The 18,943-nt window shown below is 45.7% G+C and overlaps 1 protein-coding gene across 1 annotated transcript in view; it reads right to left on the bottom strand.

Annotated features, from left to right (window-relative positions):
* COL26A1 (collagen type XXVI alpha 1 chain) overlaps positions 1–18,943 on the bottom strand; it is a 178,336-nt gene that overhangs the window by 14,620 nt on the left and 144,773 nt on the right. Inside the window, exons 6-8 of the mRNA XM_035900615.1 lie at positions 13,491–13,635; positions 6,426–6,533; positions 5,076–5,228 (exon numbers count right to left, since the gene is read on the bottom strand). Of these exons, the coding sequence (XP_035756508.1) occupies positions 5,076–5,228; positions 6,426–6,533; positions 13,491–13,635 (406 nt within the window). The remainder of the gene's footprint in view (positions 1–5,075; positions 5,229–6,425; positions 6,534–13,490; positions 13,636–18,943) is intronic.

Below are 18,943 nucleotides of genomic sequence, written 5' to 3'. Positions count from 1 at the left end.
GCTTCTGCACATCTTTCTCAGTGCTCTCCTGTTAGGAATAAAAATCAGCAGCCTGTAGCTGCCCCCATCTTCCCTCGTACTTGAACCACTAAGCTTACCACTTCAGCTGGTGACTGAATAGAAAAAATGGAACTACATATAAAAAAGCAACCCTTATTATTTTTTGCAATTCCGAAGCCATATTCAACAAGCCTACTCCCCATGGACCTGTACTGTAGCACACTAGTGGCTGGGGGGAGTACCTGTATGGCAGAATCTTTCATCTGAGCATCTCACAACGCTGTTTGACAGTTGTGGGAACCTGGGGGAAACAATTCCATGACTGACCAAAACACCAAGGTCACAAAGCAAGGAAAGGAACCCCCATGTCCTGATGCTGTAAGATTTGCAATCCACTGTCCTGGCCAGTGCCATTGGACCAACTGAAGATTCCCTGTTGCATTTAACCTGGATGAAGATGATGGCTCCTGGTCATTGGGACAGTAAACCCTCTCAGGAGGCCACATTTTCCACAGCTGGAGGCCACCATGCAGGTCCATCTCCTGCCCACAACCTCAAACTTACTCGTGTTTCCTTTCACCCATCCCTTTAACTCACCACAGTAGAATTCAGGGGAAACCTTTGCAGGTGTAAAAGACAGAAAATGTCTCACTGCTATATTGATGTAAACACCAAGCGACAGCAGGAAGATCAGAAGGGTGTTTGTTTGCTCTGCAGAGTCCAGCCCAAAGGACATAAGGTGAAATCTCCAGAAATGTTAGCAGACACATTATGAAGCCTTTTCAACTTCTGGAGCATTGGCAATGATAGAGAGGACTTTCAAGCTGGTTGTTTGAAAGTAATTCCTAGGGAAAACTGTGAAATCTCTTTAACTGCCAAGGATGACAGTGTATCTCTGCAATACCTTCCTGGCAGGAGAACAGCACGAGATGTAACCCAGATCCCTCAGAGAACCAAATTCCATGCCTAGAGCCTGAATTCAAACAGGTATTTCTTTGACTGTTGTTTCTAACCCCATCCATCTTCCCTTCTTCACAGCACTGAAACAAAACAACTGAGACTGTTTTCACGTTCAGAAAGAAAGGTACCCAAGTGAAGTGTGTAATCCAATTAATTTTAGTTTTATTTGACCATATCAAAATCCATCATGGCTTGAGAGTAAGATGAAATTGGGAAATGAGCATCAAGCAGCAGTGAAGGCATTCACAACTGCAGAGCCTTTTGTTTTTTAAAGAACAAGTGGTCAAGAAATTCAAACACACACCCACTGAGAGGGGGAGAGGATGGGCTGCAAACAACCAGGATTTGATTACTGCTGGAGGTAAGCCAGGGATAAAGATTTGGTTTACAAAACATTCCAGCTAAATGGTACACTATTATGATGACAGAGTTACTCCCACAAATCCACCTATCCTGACATTTGACTAAAGCTATTTATGAAAGGTGATTCCATAATTGCGACACAGAAGAGAGCTCTGCTCAACAGCCCTGGAGCTCAGTAGCTCCTGATTTGGCCTCTGCAGCACAGGAGCATGGACGCGCAGGAAATGTAATTCCTCAGCTGCCTCAGCTGCCTGGCCAGGCAAAACTCACTCGGATCGAGATTTCCTTCCAGGATGAGCTCTGAATGAAACACACCATGAATGAAACAGGGCTGAAGTGTGTTAAAACACAACCCTCACATTTTTTAAGGGACTCTCTCCATATTCCCATAAAGCAGCAGGCAGAACTCATATCTCTGTATCAACTCCCTTCTCCTTATAAACAGGGGGACATTCTGGGGCTCACTGCAGCTGAAGGTTGTTATAGCAACCACAAAATAGCTCCAGCAACAAATGGTAGCAGGAATCTTCCCTTCTCAGCCATCTCCTGCACTGACCCAGGCTCTGCTGGGCTCAAGGGCTGGATTTTGTTTCAGTGCTTCTGGATATACCAAAGCAGAAAGCAGACAAGTGTCTGCCTCATTTGAGAAGACCTTGAGACACAATTTGCTCCAGGAGTTTTCCAACTCCTAGCCAAGCCAAAGAGGAAGAGTGCAACCAGTCTGACCTGGGCAGGGACGAGCACCTACATTCTCTGGAAGAGAACACAAACGTCTTGCAAAGGGGAAACCTGAAACAGCACAGAAATGCCCTGAAAGAGGCAGTGAAACTTGCCCAGCCGGAGTGCTGAGGCATCTCAGGGCACAGGCATAAACAGCTTTGAAAGCAATTGGTATGGTTTTCTAAATCAAACACCATCCCCTTCCTCTTCTCCTTCCCCTGCTCCATTCTCCCTTCCTCAGGAAGGGCTACGCATGGCAGTAGGCACTGGGATGTCACCCCACAAACCTCTGTTCTGTGCTCTTCTTCACCAGTGACATGCTGGGCACACAGGCAAGCCTGCTGTGCCTCGGTTTCCCCTTGCTCTCCCTAAAAACAGGTTAACGTTCTCCCACGTGTCCTTTGCAAATTGAAATCTTTGAGATGTAAGAAAACACAGCCCTCATCAGAGCGAAAGTTGCGTTCTTGTCTCTTTTCCCTAAAAATTGCCTTAGCTTTAGCATGATGAAGAGGACTGAGCTGACTCTAGACCACATACCCGATCCACTCATTTTGAAGTGGCAGAGAAATCAAGTGATCCTTGTAGCAGCAGCCTCAGCAGTGGGCTATGGCACTTTAGCTTCTGGCCTATGTCTGAAGTTGTGAAGGGATAAATTCCCCTATTATAGGCTTGATTTGTTGAGACAGGATGGAAATGAAGTAATCCTGTCTTAATTTCTTTCTGCTACCTGATCTGGAGGGAGACAACTGGGACCAATTTCTTTACCACAGCACAGTGAAACTGTGAGAAAATATTTGTCTCCCCATTTTTGGCTTCTGCCTGCTGATAAACATTGCCAACAGGAACTTGTTGTGATTAATAAAGGCACATGCATTAACCATGTTCAGGCAGAACCAAACCCTGTACTACTAATAATAATCTGATACAGCTTTCTCACATCTCCGTGGGTGCACATGCCCATTACCAGGAATATGCTTCCCTCTGCTGTCAGCAGCTGGAATCTTGTGTTTATAGTTTTCAGATGTGCTCCATTCAAAATAAATAAATTTTTAAAAGAAATCTACCCAGAGTTTACAAGGCTATGTTTTATTGGTTGTAGAGGATCAGCTTTCCATCAACCTGTGGCAGGAAAAATCAGCCAACACATAAGCAAAATGGTAAGTTTTGTAAGAAAATGGTCTTAATATTGCCATAACTTTACCAGGATCACACAGATAACGTATACTTGCAGTGAGACTTCTATTAAGAAAATTTTTTTAAATGAGAAAAATTGACGTAAAGTTTTGGGCTACTCCTTCTGCAAAGCAAGAAATCCAGCACAGGTATGGAGGAGAAGTACAGGGCTGCCCCAGGGATGTAACAGTCCCCATTTACTCATGGTCTTCAAGCCCACGTGGGAGCCTGTTGCTGTCCAGTGTTGGGAGAGTTAATACAGATACTTATCCGCTCATTTATCCGCTTCCCATTTTGGAACAATACAGAGTTCACCCTTCTCACACATCAGCTGGGAAGGCCATGCAATCAATGCCTTTATACACTTTTAAATCCACTACTTTCCAAGAAAGAGTTTAATTGAAAGGGTGGTGGTTGGAGGGAGGGGCAGCAGCAGTACCCAAACCATCCTTAAGTATCCTTTGGAATAAAAGGCTGAATGAAGAATGGCACCATTTGGTGTCACCGTGTAAGGCAGTGAGGTGACTGCAATGCAAAACTTTCTTGTTATAAGGCTCATGAATGCAGCAGCTCGATCTACATTTTGTGAAAATCTTAGTATTGAACCACAATTAATATCATCCTGTCCATACGCTCTAAGTAACTGTATATGAAATGGAGGTGTTAACATTCTTCCCAAATTAAAAACACATCTGTTCACTTTTGGGAAAAGGTGTCTCGAGGGAGGAGTGGGTGGAAGGGAAAGGAGAGCTCTAGAAAACTGTCAGACACAGGGAGACTTACTAATCCTTGGCTGTACCTAATACAACTGAGCTTTGAAGCTGGACTTGAGCAGAAGAGCTGGGGAAGAGGCACAGCTGAAGTCTGTGGGAGTGGAGAAGGGAGACCCGACAGAGCCGGGGCTCCAGGAGTTTAGAAACCCAGTGGAGATATAGCTGAGCTCTGCTTTATCATTATTAAACACCAGCCACACAGGACTGAAGAATCAAGCCCAAATCTGACAGCCCTCAAAGAAAAGTGCATGATGTGCCTTTCCTAGAAAGCCTTTTCTTGCCATGCATAGCACAATATAATAAATAAATACATTTTTAAATCCCCATAGGCTCAAAGAAACCCTGACCCCCCAGTTATAGGGAAGGGATAAATCACAGCCTTGGTCTGGGCTTTCAAGTCCGTAATTCTGTGTTTTGCATGGATGTGGGATAACGTTGATGCACCAGAAATGCAGGTGGAAGACGCATCTGCGGGGGCAGGAAAAGAGACACATTTAACAGATGTCCTTGTTATGTTATATAATTTCAGAGTTGCAAATCTTTGGTACTTACTCATTTCTGAGCAACCCTGAGCACTGTAACACTGCAACAGCGGCACCAAGAGGTCTCTCAACAGCACAGTTCCACTGCACCTAATCGGCCAGACTGCTGTATTTCTCTACCCACTTGTCTCTCATGTCATGCTACCCAAGCTCTGTCATTTCATTAGAGACCCTCTTCAAAGCAGCTACTCATGATGGAAGCTTAAAGGGCATCAAGTTACCTCCTCAAAACTATGATGAACCCAGAAATCCAGGCACAGGGAACAACCATAAATCCCCAAAGCCCATTCTCACTGACGGTTTTAGAAGAGCAGTGACTTAGTTCCTCATTTTGGAGAGATGAACCTCTCTAGCTTCTAAGTCTTACGTGTTTCATCTCAAACAGGAACTTCAAGAGACTCACACGATGGGGGCAGGTTGTCTAGGGGCTCCCAGGGAAGGCAGGGTCCTGGCAGAGCCTAGCAGGAGGAAGAACTGAGCTGCTCTGTGCCTGCCCACTCTGCTGAGGTACCAAAAAAAAACGGGAACCGAGGAGGAAACTTACTTTCTTTTTCTGCTGTGGGCTGGAGTGAGTAGAGGACCCCTTGCTGGAAGGTAAGAGGGAGGCTTGGGGTGGCTGGTGGCCCTGGAGGACCTGGGGGACCTGGGATCCCAGTTTCTCCTGGAAGTCCTCTTGGTCCTTGAGGTCCCAACAGCCCTGTGCAGAGGCAGGAGAAGATGTGTTACTGCATCTGAAGACGTGCTAATGATACTACCACATAAAAAGGCAGTAAGATGACAAAGAATTTCTGTCCTGAACTGTAATTGCAGGAATCAGGGGTGTGGAGGCAAATAGGAACAGCTTCCCAATTTTCCATTATTTGCCTTGAGCATCTTCCTCTGCAAAGCAGATAGCCTCACTTGGCTCAAAGGTGCTGTGAAGTTTAATTCCTGAAAGAGTAAAACCTCCTCCCTTCCTGAGGCTGAGCAAGAAGCTAAAGGCAGCAAGGTGTGAAATCAAGCGCCGCTCTTTCTGTTCCCCTCCATGTACACCTGTACGTCACCTTACTGCCAGGAAAGTGCAGAAAGAACAACGGAAACCCAGTCAGTCCAGCAGTAGACTGATTCTGCTTCCTGTGGGGCTGGAAGGCTCTCATTGCAAACTGAGAAACCAACAGGCAGACACATCCTTGGCCAGACTTTAGCCATCGACAGGTTGCCAGAAAATGCCAAAAAGTGTTCAGCGCCGCTCTCACATTTAAGGCACACTCCAAGTTTCAAATCTTTCCTGAGCTCAGATTTACAAGGCACAGCCTTTTAAGACACATAGCAAGCACAGAGCCTGATGTCTGGCACCTATTGTGTAGTATCACCTTCATCAAAAGATTTAGGAACATTTTGGGGATGAAGAAAGTCTCCTAGCTGAGGAATGGAATGTACTCTGAGAGAATGGCCTCATAACCTTTTCCCTTAACACACAAAAGCATCATTAGTTTGACATCCTGGCGTCTGACAGCTTGACACAAATGGTAGAGAAAAAAGGGAGTTAAAACAGGCACACAGAGAGAGGGTTAAACCGAGAAAGCTCTTCTCCAAAGGCTGACAGATTAGAGACTGGTTTTTATAGCTTCTGAGCAGGATGGGAAACATGATCCTGCTCTGCAGCTTTCTGGGACAAGCTCTCTTCAGCTCCATGGAAAATCACAGAGACTGTCATTGCTCATGCAGGTGGCTGCCCGCTCTGAGAGCTGCTGGCTGATTTCAGTGCCCACGGGACTTGCTGGAGTGGATTCAACACCAACTGAAAAAGCTCAACTTCTTGGGTGTCCAGCCTTTTCTGACATGTCGTCACAGACAATTTGTATAAAGTGAATTATGTCCTATCATGGTAGCACTGCCCTCCTCCAGGACTTACCTGGTGGTCCTGCTGGGCCCCTCTCACCAGGCTGTCCCTTCTCTCCTTTTGGCCCTGGTGGTCCTGGAAGACCAGTTGGTCCAACTGGGCCTGGAGGACCAACCTGTCCTGGGAGCCCTGAAAACATTCAGAAAGGAAATTAGTTGGAAGTTAGGACACTGCTGAGGTCAGAAGGTCTTTAGCAACCTAGAAACCAGAGGAGAGGGACTCAAAGATGCAAGAGGGAGAAATGCAGCTTTGCTCAGACAGAGTGGTACTGGTGGCAAAAAGGGCAGAAGAGCCAGACTGTACCTGGCTTCTCCTCTTCTTCCTCCAAAGTTTAAAGAAATAAGTGTGCCCCCACGCACAAGGCCCACCCCAAAGAGTCAGCAGGACGTGTATCTCCAGCTGGGATGTGCTGGTCAGAGCTAAACTGAGTCCACACTGTCCCCTTCCCAAGGTCTGCAGGTTCTGGGCCGGGTCTGGCTGGTTCCCTGCTAGCTTCCCCAGATACACATGTCAGCTCCATGGTAGTCCCAATGTATCAAAATACACAAAATATATTTGCAAAAGAAATCAAACCCCGTCTCCCACTTGCTCCGGCTGATCTATACAAAGCACCCAGAGATTCTGCATCAAAGATGTTTCCCTGTTTTCATTCATCTAACAAGCGTACCACACTGTGCACAAGCATTTTTCATCCCAAATTGAAATTAATGCACCCACACTTTTGAAGTAAGTAGATGTTACTAATTTGTATCAGTGAATAGGGTGCTGAGCAAACCCATCTGGAAATACCAGTAACACAATAATTACAGCCCAGCTGGATGCTTCTTGGAAAGTCCACTCAGCCCCCCAGCAAGCCTACAAAAAGCGCAGGTAGCATTTTTAATCCAAAAGTGACTATTTCTGATGACACTAAATAAAATCTCAATGCTGTTTTCTTTAGACTATCAAAATAACGGCAACATGTGGCAACTTTATAGTGTTTTTCAGAAAAACCCTGTGCAACTTTGGCTCACAAAAGTAGTAGCTGCTTTGGAAAGATACACTTAAATACTGTGCAAACATCAGTGAAGTCCTTAATACCTTAGAGAGGTGGGTGAGCGAGTCTGTCTACTCAGATTAAGTGGTTAATGGTTACAATAAAGGCATTAACTGTCAGACCCAAGAGAGTCAGAGGTTCCTGGTTTCAGGACTACCAAAGGGCTTTTTGAGTATTTGAAAGCAGTGGCAGATGCAAACTACAAAGCCAGAGGTAGATCTGTCCGAGCCCAAAGTTCAGTGCACTCAGACTTCAAGTTTTAGTCTGTATATTACATATGACCATAATCCAGCAGAAAGCAAGTTAAGTTGATAAACTCTTTGGCAGCGTCCTTCCCTGGCATCAGAAGAGGAACTGGACCCCCCAAAAGCAGCGCCAGGAGAACCTGCTGCATGTAGGGGGTGGAGAAGAATGGAGGGAGAGAAGGAAAAAAGGCAACAAGCTGGCCAGCTTGTTGTACCTCCACAGCAGTTACCAAAGGGAACAGGGCTACAGAATAAAAACCAAGGCTCAGGGGATTTGCGGCTCCCACATTTGGATCCAGTTCCCACTCTAGGTGTGGGACAGCCCACCTGGGGCACAAAACCTTGTCCTCCCTGACCTTCATCTCTGCATTTCTCAGAACAAAGCAATAATATCCCAATATTAGACCCCCTGAAAGATTCCACTTCCTCTCCTTTTTTTTGCCATTCTGGAGAGAAGTCCAAATTACTTTTTCTTAGAAAAAAGAAATCTATCCATCTCTAACCCACGGTGAAACTGGGCAGATTTGAAGCAATGAGATTTTACAAAGGCTTTGTGTGAGTGTGTGTGCCTGTAGTTTTTGGTTAATTCAGTCATCAGTGCGATTTGAGTATTGAACAAGGGATTAAGGTAAGGCTTTAATTTGGATCAATTTGCTTACCCGCAGGACACAAACCACAGACTTTTCCATGAATAGAGGGGCTCCTTTGGTAGATCTCACCTGAGAGTGGATGCTGTACTTGGCAAGCTCAGGCAGGTGACCAGGAGCCCATTTAAGAGAGCAAGAGCATTTGTTCCCAACATTGCAAACAGCTTCTCCCCCCTACCAAAAATCCCCAACACACCTGTGTCCTGGTTTCGGCTGGGATAGAGCTAATTTTCTTCATAGTAGCTAGCATAGTGCTGTGTTTTGGATTTAGTACCAGAAGGATGTTGATAACACACTGATGTTTTCAGCTGTTGCCAAGTAGTGCTCAGACTACTCAAGGACTTTTTGAGCTTCTCCTGCTTGCCCAGGTGCATAACAAGCTGGGAGTACAGCACAGCTAGCACAGCTAACCCAAACTGACCAAAGAGCTATTCCATACCATATAACGTCATGCTTGGGGGGGGGACGGTTAGTTCGGTCTTGTATATTCTGTATATTCTGTTATTATTATTATTATTATTATTATTATTATTTTCTCTTATTAAACTGTCTTTATCTCAGCCCTCGGCTCTAACCTTTTATTTTCTTTCCGATTCTCTCCCCCATCCCACTGAGGGAGGGGGGGGAGTGAGCGAGCGGCTGCGTGGTGCTGAGTTGCCAGCCGGGTTAAACCATGACAACCTGAAACTTCATTGCAGCAAATTCTTTCCAGCACAGAGGGAAGAACAGCAGAAACACTATTTTGCAAGCACAACACACTGTGCTGCTGAGTGTAGGTCAAAACATTTCCTCGCTTGTGTAAATCAGCCTCAGTCCTTCAGTTCAACCTTTATAACTCAATCCTGTGAACTTGCAGACCAAGAGCAATCATTTGCTGCCAGCATCCTCAATCACACTGCTGCAGCGGAGCTTTAAAGGAACTGGCACTTAGTTCCCTGAAGGTGGAAAGCGCTGAAGGAAAGGCTAGGAGAAGCAGCACTGAGTAACATATCAGGCAAATGCTCATACTGGTGACAAATGGTGTTACCAGCATAAAAGAGACAAGTGTAAAAGGGAGAAGAAAGAGGGAAGGATTCAGGGAAAAAGGGGGAAGGAAATGAATAGGCCAAATCTTCAACTGGCATAAATCAGCTCTGCTGCAGTGGCATTGCTTTCAGAGAGCTGAAGCCCATGGCGAGTATTTATCCTCCAAAAATAAGAAAGAAAAAGCCACAGGGAAAAATAAAAATAAAAAGAAAGGGCAGAGGGTGAGTATTCTACTGCTGGAGACCAAATCAGACGTGCAGAGACCTAGATTTTCTTCCTGGCCCTGTCATTAACCTGCAACACACCATCTGTTCCCTCTCCTTCCCCAAGGTTTTCTCTGTAGAGGAGCAGAGTATTCTTGGTTTGCATGGAGCTTAGCAAAACAATGCCCAGAACATCACCAGCAGCTCTCGGTGCTCTGGGCAGGCAATACCAATGAGATAATAACAGTGTTTTCTCCCATCACTCAGCACACATCCTGCTCGCTCCAGCCATGTGTCCTTCAGGGAACTGCCTCTCCATCGGGCAGCGCTTTCCACCCTTGGTGTGCTGGGGGAACTGAACGTCTCAAAGATGATAAAGCTGGTGTTTCACCTCCCTAACCGAAGCAGCCCATGATCAGATAAAACCCAAAGAAGAAACTCAGCATCTCTGTGTCTGTGAGGCTCCGAATCACTGAGGACTCCTGGCCGTAGGACCCTTCTGCTTTTGGGACACATCACATACAGGACTGGGCATAGCAACATTTTTGTGCTTTGAAAGAGGAAACAGCAGAAACCAATGACTTACCCTGCGGTATTAGCTGCTCCTCTGCACCTCTGTGTCCTTTAGGCTCTAGTTAAGAGGGACAGGGTAAAAAAAAAAAAAAAGAAAGAAAAGAAGAAGAAAAAGATATGAAAAATTAGGTCTCTTGCTGCCAACTGGCTCAGACAGAGTATATATATTTTCGTAATACTCAGTAAAATGTATCCTGTTGATTAACAAGCTGATCAGAAAGGCCAGCGGTGCAGCTGTCTCAAAAGCTCTGATTGCTTTTAAATGATTGTCTATTCTCAGCCCTGTCACTCATGGAAGAAATAACTACCCTAATAATCGGTAGCAAGTTTTCCTGGACTTCAGCCTGGAGAGGTGTCAGCCAACCCAGAGCTACAAGGTCATCCAGAAACATTCCCACCATTCAAAGCATCCAGTCCATATCAACCATCTTTGAGTTAGGCACCAGCATTCTGCCCTTAGTCCATCCAGTTGAGGAAGTCAGCAGCACACAAGCTAGGATTTGGATTTGCTTTGGCTGAAAAACTAGAAGCAGGGCAAGGTAGGCAATATTTCACAAAAAAACACTGGGGAAGGGGATGGAAGGGACAGAGGCTTAGCTTTCCACAACCCCAAACCACACAGGGCACTCAGGTTTGACTTCTACCTACTCTAATACTGCACTTGTTGAAAGATCTGAGGTCTGCAATCACTGTAAGCGAACCTGGGGCCAGCTTTAAGCAACAAGTCACAGTACGGTGTTGAAATCATGCAAAATAGGCAGTCCCCCACCATCCTAAACCAACTGCGTGAAATTCCCTACATTTCACCAAAATCCACAGTGCGTTTTTTTGACTGGCTTTGAATTGTAGATAGAAACTGGTGTGGACAGGGAAGGAAGCCAAATGTGGACCCAGATCCATGAAACATCCCCACAGCTCCATAGCAAAGCAAGCATTTGAAGCCCGCAGAGCTTGGGTAGCAGCTTGAGCAAGCAATCACATGTCAATAAGCAACTTAACTGATTACTTCTAATTGCTGAAGGACACTGTTCTGACCTGAAACGGTCCAGTGCATGCCTGATTCACGGTTATTACGCTAGAGTTGTTCTTCCACACTAGGTTAAATAAATCAAGGCTAGAAAAATAAAAGGTAACAGTGAGCAAGGACTACGCCTGGTAGCACGCAGGCAGGGCTGTAACGTGCGCAGCCGGCTGTGTGCACAGCCTGGAAGTCTGCCTGACAAGACAGACTCATGTAAAGCTCAGACAACATCACCTGTATTTTGGAGGTGATTGCTAGCTGCCTCCTGGATTTACTGCAGGGGTGGAGGGTGCTGATACTGGACCATGGAGTCAGCCTGATGCAATTGCTGCAGGAGATCTGTCCTGGTTTGCATCACTGCCTGGGTGAGTGGCATTGGCTGCTCCTTGCTGAGCAAGAGGAGATTATCATATGTACAGAGCATCCAAGAGGAAAGGACTTTGAGTGGAAGGTACAGAGTCATCGGTACTTTTGCTGGATTGACTTTAACACAATGAAGTGCAGGTGCAGAGATACTGCAACAGCAAAAATAAATGACATGGAGAAGGCAGAATGAGCATATAATGGACACTGGGGGAAACTGCTTTAATTCAGTTCCTGGCAGCTGTCACTGTGGTTCTGAAAATACTTTGCAGAACATATTGTTAGTGAACCTCCCTCCATGTTGTGGCATCCTGTCAAATTATAAACATGGACGACATCTGGTCTATGTTGGTTGCTCCAAATCTGCTGCAGTCATGAAGGGCTGCCATAATAAACTGCTCTGGCTGAAAAAAAAAAGAAAGAAAAAAAAAAGAAGAAAAAAAGCAAAGTAGACCCTGTAGAGGATAAAGAACTAAAGAACTGCTCTGGGAGCAAGCAAAGCAACTGACAGACAGGGCTTTGGAAGCAGAGAGTGGGATCTTGAAATGAGAATGCCAAGGTCAAGGAAATTCAATGCGTGGGGATCTGTCTAGCCAAGTGGGCTCAGAGGGAGATTTTCTTATGAGTGTATTTTTTTTTCATGCCACAAGAGGGATCATAAAACAGCCCATTGTGTTTATGGTAAATTTTAAAAAATATAACGCAGACTGCAACTGATGTTGCTATTCATGGGAAAGTTTTTTGTCCTAATAAAACCAAGAATTATCCCTACCACAGTCCTCCCCGCAGAGCTCCCAGACGGGGAAATGCTGCATTCGGTGCTCAGTAGGTGAGTATGAATTGTCCCCCCGTGATCCCGATGGCTCTCTGGAGTTTCCTCAGGAATGTTTCAGCCTATCCAGGCCTCAAAATCCATGGTCTTTGGACTTAAAACATGTACACTGAAACCCACAGGCAGGCATAGCGGCCCTACTGAGGTTAACAGGCATCTAACTTTCCAGAGACCACAATTTGGCTCTCAGTAGAAAGTTGGCTTGTGCCAACAGAAATGGAAACTAGTGACAGGCCGTTAAGGCTGGCAAAATGGAGCTTAATATGTTAGTTTCTGAGCTTAGCCATTTTCTTCCAGGAACAGGCCTGCCCTGTGCTGGCTTAACTCAAAGAGGGGCAGAGACATGGAGAGAAAAGCTGAAAGTCCCTCTCTGTGAAGCGGCAATCCTCGCTCCTGCATGGGCAGTGGGAAGGGGCTCTGAGGAAATCGCGACCAGCTCCCTCCAGCTAAAAGGATGGTTTGAGGCGGGATCGGAGAGGATTGAATTCCCTTGTCCGTGAGTCTGCATGGGTGTTGGCATGCGACCACCTCTGCGTTCACAGCTCGGCAGAGAGGAAGAGACATGAGACAACATTAAACCCTTGGACTGAACAGCCCCTGGTTTGAAGGAATCCTGGCTCTAGAGCAAAATAATGCTGATTCTTACCCTAAAACAGAGGCAGAAAGCTCTCAAAATGCCTCTCCACAGGGTGATTTTCCTGTTGAGCACAATCCCATCTTGCAGCGAGCCTTTGCAAAAACCAAAGCTATGGTGTCCCTGCTGAGGGCGCAAAGCAAAGTGCAGACATGGAGCCACTCATGCCAGCAAGGCTGCCTGCCCCGCGCTCATCAGGCAGCACCACGCAGACTAAGCGTGGCCATTCCCTTCGACAGCTCCCTGCTGGATCAAACACACGGCAGCAAACATGCCCACAAAAAAAGAGAGGAATTGTCCATCTGAAAATCTTAACGCTCTTCTCTTTTCAGAGCAGAGGGAAGGAGCTGCCAGCACTTCCCTCCAAGCTCTCTCCCCCTGTAGCTTCCAATACTACAGCAGACTGACACAGCCTCCTTTCTAGATACCCTACAGGAACTGTGTATGCAGGGTAGGTGATTTGGTGAAGAGCAGGTTATGCTTACCAACACACTTACCCACTGTTTTCCTTAGGACAGTCCCAGGATTTAGCAGGGGAAAGGCATCTGGTAGCAAATCATCGTACCACGTGGCTGTCGTCCCAGCAATTGGCAGGTTGTTTTCCAATGGCGGGCTTCGTTCTGCAGCCTCGAGCAGAAGGATCTAGACAGGATACAGTGAAAGCAAGAAGGTCAGCAGGATGGTTTCATGTGTGGTCTCAATCCTAAGAGATCTTGAAACTTGTCTCCTTGTCAGCAGGAGCTGTGGATAACTCTGCATCACAGACTGCAGGGTTTTGGTGTTAAAGCTCTATTGGTTTTCTGGAAAGCAGCAGTAATTAGTATAGGAAGCTGCTGTGTTAAGTTGCAAGAGCGTCCTGCACGTGCCCTCCTTGGAGAGGGCTTCACTGCTTGCCGAGAGACTCAGCCTCACATGTGATTGTCTCCCTCGCGAGAAACACAAAACCAGGGACCAGAGCTGGTGTTAGGGGATACAGCATTTCAACTGCTAGGTTAAGTGTTGAAATCCAGAGTCATCAGGTCAGAAATTACTGAGAGCTGGTACAAGGTGAAGGGCTGTAGGGTGCCCAGGGTAACAAATTGAGGTCCCTTGGGAAAAGTCCTGGCTGCAAGTCAAAGTACAAATGCTGACCAAATTAAAGATGATGGAGAATATGGAGGTTTTGAAGAGCTGAAGTGCTTTAATTTTGGAGTGAATAAAAAAAAGGTAGGCAATTTCCTCAAAGAGCTCTATTTGGAAGTAATAGGATATTATTAAAACTCACAACTGTTTCTATACCTTGTAAACACACTACCTTCAAATAAATCCACATCCCAATGTGCAGCCATGAGCTATTTGGGCCATTTACAGGGTAAGTTCCTTGCAAAATGACCCTGTTTTCCCTGTACAATTTAGACTGCTGTTCATCAAGCTGCACTCCCCTCGCCAGTGGCAGCCCAATGAAACTGGAAGTTGGTCATGGCTGCAAAAAACAGTGAATGCTCGCAAGAAGCAGAGGGATGCAGGACCCAGGTGGACTCTCCCCACAGACAAACTCTGTTAAAGTGAAGTCCAGGGGCCCATTCATTGCACTTTACAAAAAACGTTTTTAATTTTCACAAAGTTAGGATTTAAAAAAAAATATTTTTTTCTATTTTAATCTAAGTGTTTCATCCAGCCACTATGCATAACAAAGCAGTCTACAGATTTCTTTTGAAAAAGCCTAACTATCCCCTCAATTACAAACCCATCGGGAGCACTGGCGTGGAGTGCCAAGCCCACGTGCTCTGCTGCAAATGAATTTTATCCCAGTTTATCCCAGTGCTAAGTGGAAGCTTAACAGAGACCAAGGGCAGCACCCACTTTCCCAGTGGGGCAGCCAAAGGGTCGGCAGCCCCTGCATTAGCCATGCCCAGGATGCAGCAGCAACCCCTCTGCTCACCTGGGAGCTGGATCGATCCCTGGCAAAGCTGCCCACCTAGGATGGATGCAGGATGCCCATGGGGCAGGAGCCAGGCTGTTTCCAGAACAAGAGTTTTGATCCAAGCATCCAGCACTTCCAGCAAAGTCTGCTTTCTAAGCACAAAGCTACACGGGAAAATTGTTCGCGGAGTGCAACACCGTGGTTTGTTACAGCACTGCCTCTTCCTGTTTGGAAACCACCTAAGCAAATACTGATTTAGGGATAAGGGAAATAAAAGAGAATACAGTTAAAACTTTCCACTAAATCCCTAGAAGCTTCAGCTTTTACATGCTGTGTTGTCTTTACATAATGAAGTCACGCTGCAATTATAAACGAGAGTGACTTGGCTCCGCTTGTTTGTTTTTAACTTGCAATTATTACAAGGTTTATCACTTATTTATTACATGGCATGGTGAGAGCCAGTATTGCAGCAGCGCCAGAAATGATGAACTTCCTGCAGAATGCACTGGCCTGACAGGGGTGAATCAGAAATTAATTAAACTGGGAGCTAGGTTAAGTGCAAGGGAACTGAACCTCAGCTGTTGCAAACAAGCAAAATTCTTCCTTTACTGCAAGGATCTTTATTCATGGATCTGAGTAACGAGAAAGCAAAAAGGAATCAGGTCACACTGCTTTTACTCAACAGGCTTCTCTGACACCAGGCAAGGAAGGAATTGGTTCAGTCTGTCTCTTGCACTTCTGTGCTTTCTACCCAACAATTTATTTGTCAGACTTTCAAGGGAAATACGCTATCAGTTCAACAAACACTTAAGCATGTGCCTTACCATAATCATCCTTAATTCCCACTGACATGGGACTCAAGTGTGCACTGAAGACCTTTTCTGAATCACTTTATACTATTATATTATCCTCCTACCTCCCTAGCCAAATACCTGGATGTTGCCAAAGTGTACTCAGCAACGGAGGCAAAACTAGTCCTGGAGGTGGTAAATTAGAGGGGCTACAGCCAGGGCAGGGTTAGGATGCTCCCGCTGGGAGGAAGGGACGGACAAGGGCTGTCTTGGACAGTATTTTGCTGCAGCCCAGCAGTGCTGTGGGAAGAGGTGATATTAAATCAATAGCAGCGATGGTCAGAGACCAGCAAACCGCAGGGGTCCGGGGCCCTCCCGGGCAGCGCAAGCGGCACTAGCACAGCTCTGCCGAACATTGCGTCTGGAGTGGAACAGCTCCAAATCATTTTTATGGGTGATAATAAAAATGTGTTACCACATAATCAACACAAAACAGTGGCAACGGTATCCTTGTCATTAAAACAACATGTTTTAAATGAGCGCTCTGCTGATAAATGCTGTAAAGGATTTAAAGGCATGCACAGAATAATCCAGTGTGCTCTTTTATAAATTGACTATACATACCTAGCAGTCATTAGGGCTCAAACCATAGTAACAAGTTTATTTTCCCTGGGCACAAAATGATAGAGGTCAGGAAGTCTCCAGACTTGAAATTGCTGAGAAATTCTAGTTTTTATGATTAGGACTGAAGAAGTGCCCAAAAGAAATAAAGTAGAAAGAAGCGAGCTTTCACATCCGTGAGATCCACAGAGCCAAACTAAAGAAGAAAAAGCACGAGGGATTTAGTCACATTCAGAATCTCAAACTACACACAGTTCTTTCAACAAGGAGTGTCCTCATAAGCTAGCACAGCACAGCATAAACCGGGTCCTTACACGTTATTGCAATAGCACTGGAGCCATTCATCTATTTTCTGTCACGTTCTGTTTTTCTTAAGGCTGCCATTGCCGTAGTCAAGGGACTCGAGGAGAATTCCCACTTTCATTAAACAAAAAAAGAAAGTTTCTAGCCCTCCGAGTAAACTGCTGGAAAATGATACCACAGAGGCTCACAGCCAGAAAGCAAATTAGCAAAATGTGCAATATATTAAAGTTTCAGTATTAAAGTCTTGGTATTTTCTAGTCAATAAGGTTGAAGTAGAGAGAGAGATAACACCAAGGGAAGAAGAACGTGTGGTTTCAATTGGAAATCCTCACTGCAAACAGTGCCCACCTCTGTTGCTATTACAACTTCCAATGCAAAAGTTATGCCTCCATGAAGAACAGAGGCAGAAAACAGCCTAATGCCACCTTATAAATGAAATACATCTTGATGCCATGGGTAACATCAGTCACCCAACCAACCAGAGCAGGGACAGAGAACGAGCTGAAGGGCAGCACTTGTGGTTGCTGCCTGTGGCGTCAGGAGGGCAGATCCTCATGGAAGATATGAAAGCCTTTCCTCCCCAGTTCGTGCTGAATTGCACAAGGTGAAGGATGGCCTCAACTCAGCAAAACACTCGGGCTTTTGTCTTTTTGCACATATGGAAGCAAAAAGTCAAATCTGAGCCTAAATGGACACGCTGCACTGGAGCCTCTGGCAACAGAGGTCCCACCGGCATGAGGGCTTGTCTCTGGTTTCCAGACCCCACCTCTCAGACGCAGCTGAACTGGGTCAGAAAGCTGGAAAGCACTGAAATGGGGCCACGTCTCCTGCCAACACCGCAGCGGGAGACAGGCCCGACGTAGGACATGGCGTGTGAACACGGAGGGAATGCAGGAGGGATGACGCACTGCACTGGCCGAGGAGCTCACAGGCCAGCGCCAGCGGCAGGGGTTATTGCCTGCAAAACTCACCCCGGGGCCCTTTGAGTCCCGCCGAGCTGCCGGGCTCACCTCTGCACAGGATCTGGCGCTTGCTCTTCTCCCATGGCTCAAAGCCTGGCTCTTCACTGCAGGGCCTGCTCACGCACAGGGCCCTCAGCAGGGACATCAGTGTTATGTGCCTCAAGCTCAGTCCCAGCTTACTCAACCCACCTCCCCCTTTTATATTTGCCAGCATAAACTTTCTAAACTTCAGACACATACCACATTTCTTGCGTCAGATCAAAAGCTCAGGCCAGGGACAATGGAAATGGGAGGAAGGTTTTCATCTTCTTGAGATGTTCAGTGTCAGAGGACTTTTTTTGGCTTGCCGTAGCTTTCAAGAACCCTATTTTGGTTGTTTCCACACATCAAAAGAAGATTTCACAAACACAGCCTCCTCCCATCATCCGTCCTCCGCTCGCATTCCTGATGTCCTGTAACTAGTAGGTGCTAGAAACAAGGAAAGAACAGCCGGACTTCCAAAGATTTCAAAATTGATACAACAGGGCTCAGAATGCTCTTTCTTCGGATAAAAATCCATGGAAATGCAGAGGGAATCATTTGACATAATCCAGATGGATATTATTAATTAATAAACAGGGGATATTTGGTCTCTTGAAGCATTGGTGGAATTAACTCCCCTCCATCCCTCTCTAAAGAGGAGAGAAAGAAACTGCATGAATCCAGCTCATCAACTAAAAATTCCAGCATAAAATAAGATTCCCTTGATCTTGTAAAGACGCAAGCTGATTAATAATGGTAATTGCATAACTTGTTGGACATATCTTTCTTTGTAGCAAATGATTTGGCAAAATATAAGAGTTTTTTAATAATTCATCAAGACACAGAGCTAAACAGGGAGTTTTACAGAATCTGATGGCAAATGGTATCTCTCTTGTAGCAATATGAAACCTGTGAACACAAGGATCCAACACAGATGCAATTGCTTGGTCTGAAAAGCCAAAAGACATTCAGTAAGTGTCCGCTAAAATCTGATGAACTGGGTGCCCAGAGAGAACCTGGGTGACTTCATCCTTATTACATCTTAGAGGCTTTGGCCAAAGGGACAAGACATTTAGTGCATGGAGGAGTTTTCATTATATTGATAAATTATGTGGGGAGCAATAGCTGATGTCATTGTAGTGACCCAATGCACACCAAAAAGTAAGGTTTATGTCATCAGCTATTGCATGGAAGAGAGAAATGTCGACCAAAGGCTTCTGCCAATCCACAGGTAGCACAGTTCATGCTTTTTCTACAAAGGTATTTGGTTTTTTGTACAGTTTTAAAGGATTTCCAAAAAAAGATGCAGAAAGTGACTGTTTCATTGGTAGGTGTCTTTGGGGCGGGGG

Source organism: Egretta garzetta, unplaced genomic scaffold (genome assembly GCF_000687185.1).
Source record: "Egretta garzetta isolate BGI_Z169 unplaced genomic scaffold, ASM68718v1 scaffold108, whole genome shotgun sequence".
NCBI classification, from domain to species: Eukaryota; Metazoa; Chordata; class Aves; order Pelecaniformes; family Ardeidae; genus Egretta; species Egretta garzetta.
The sequence above is the reverse complement of the archived record's forward strand: the minus strand, read 5'-3'. Positions and strand labels throughout refer to the sequence as shown.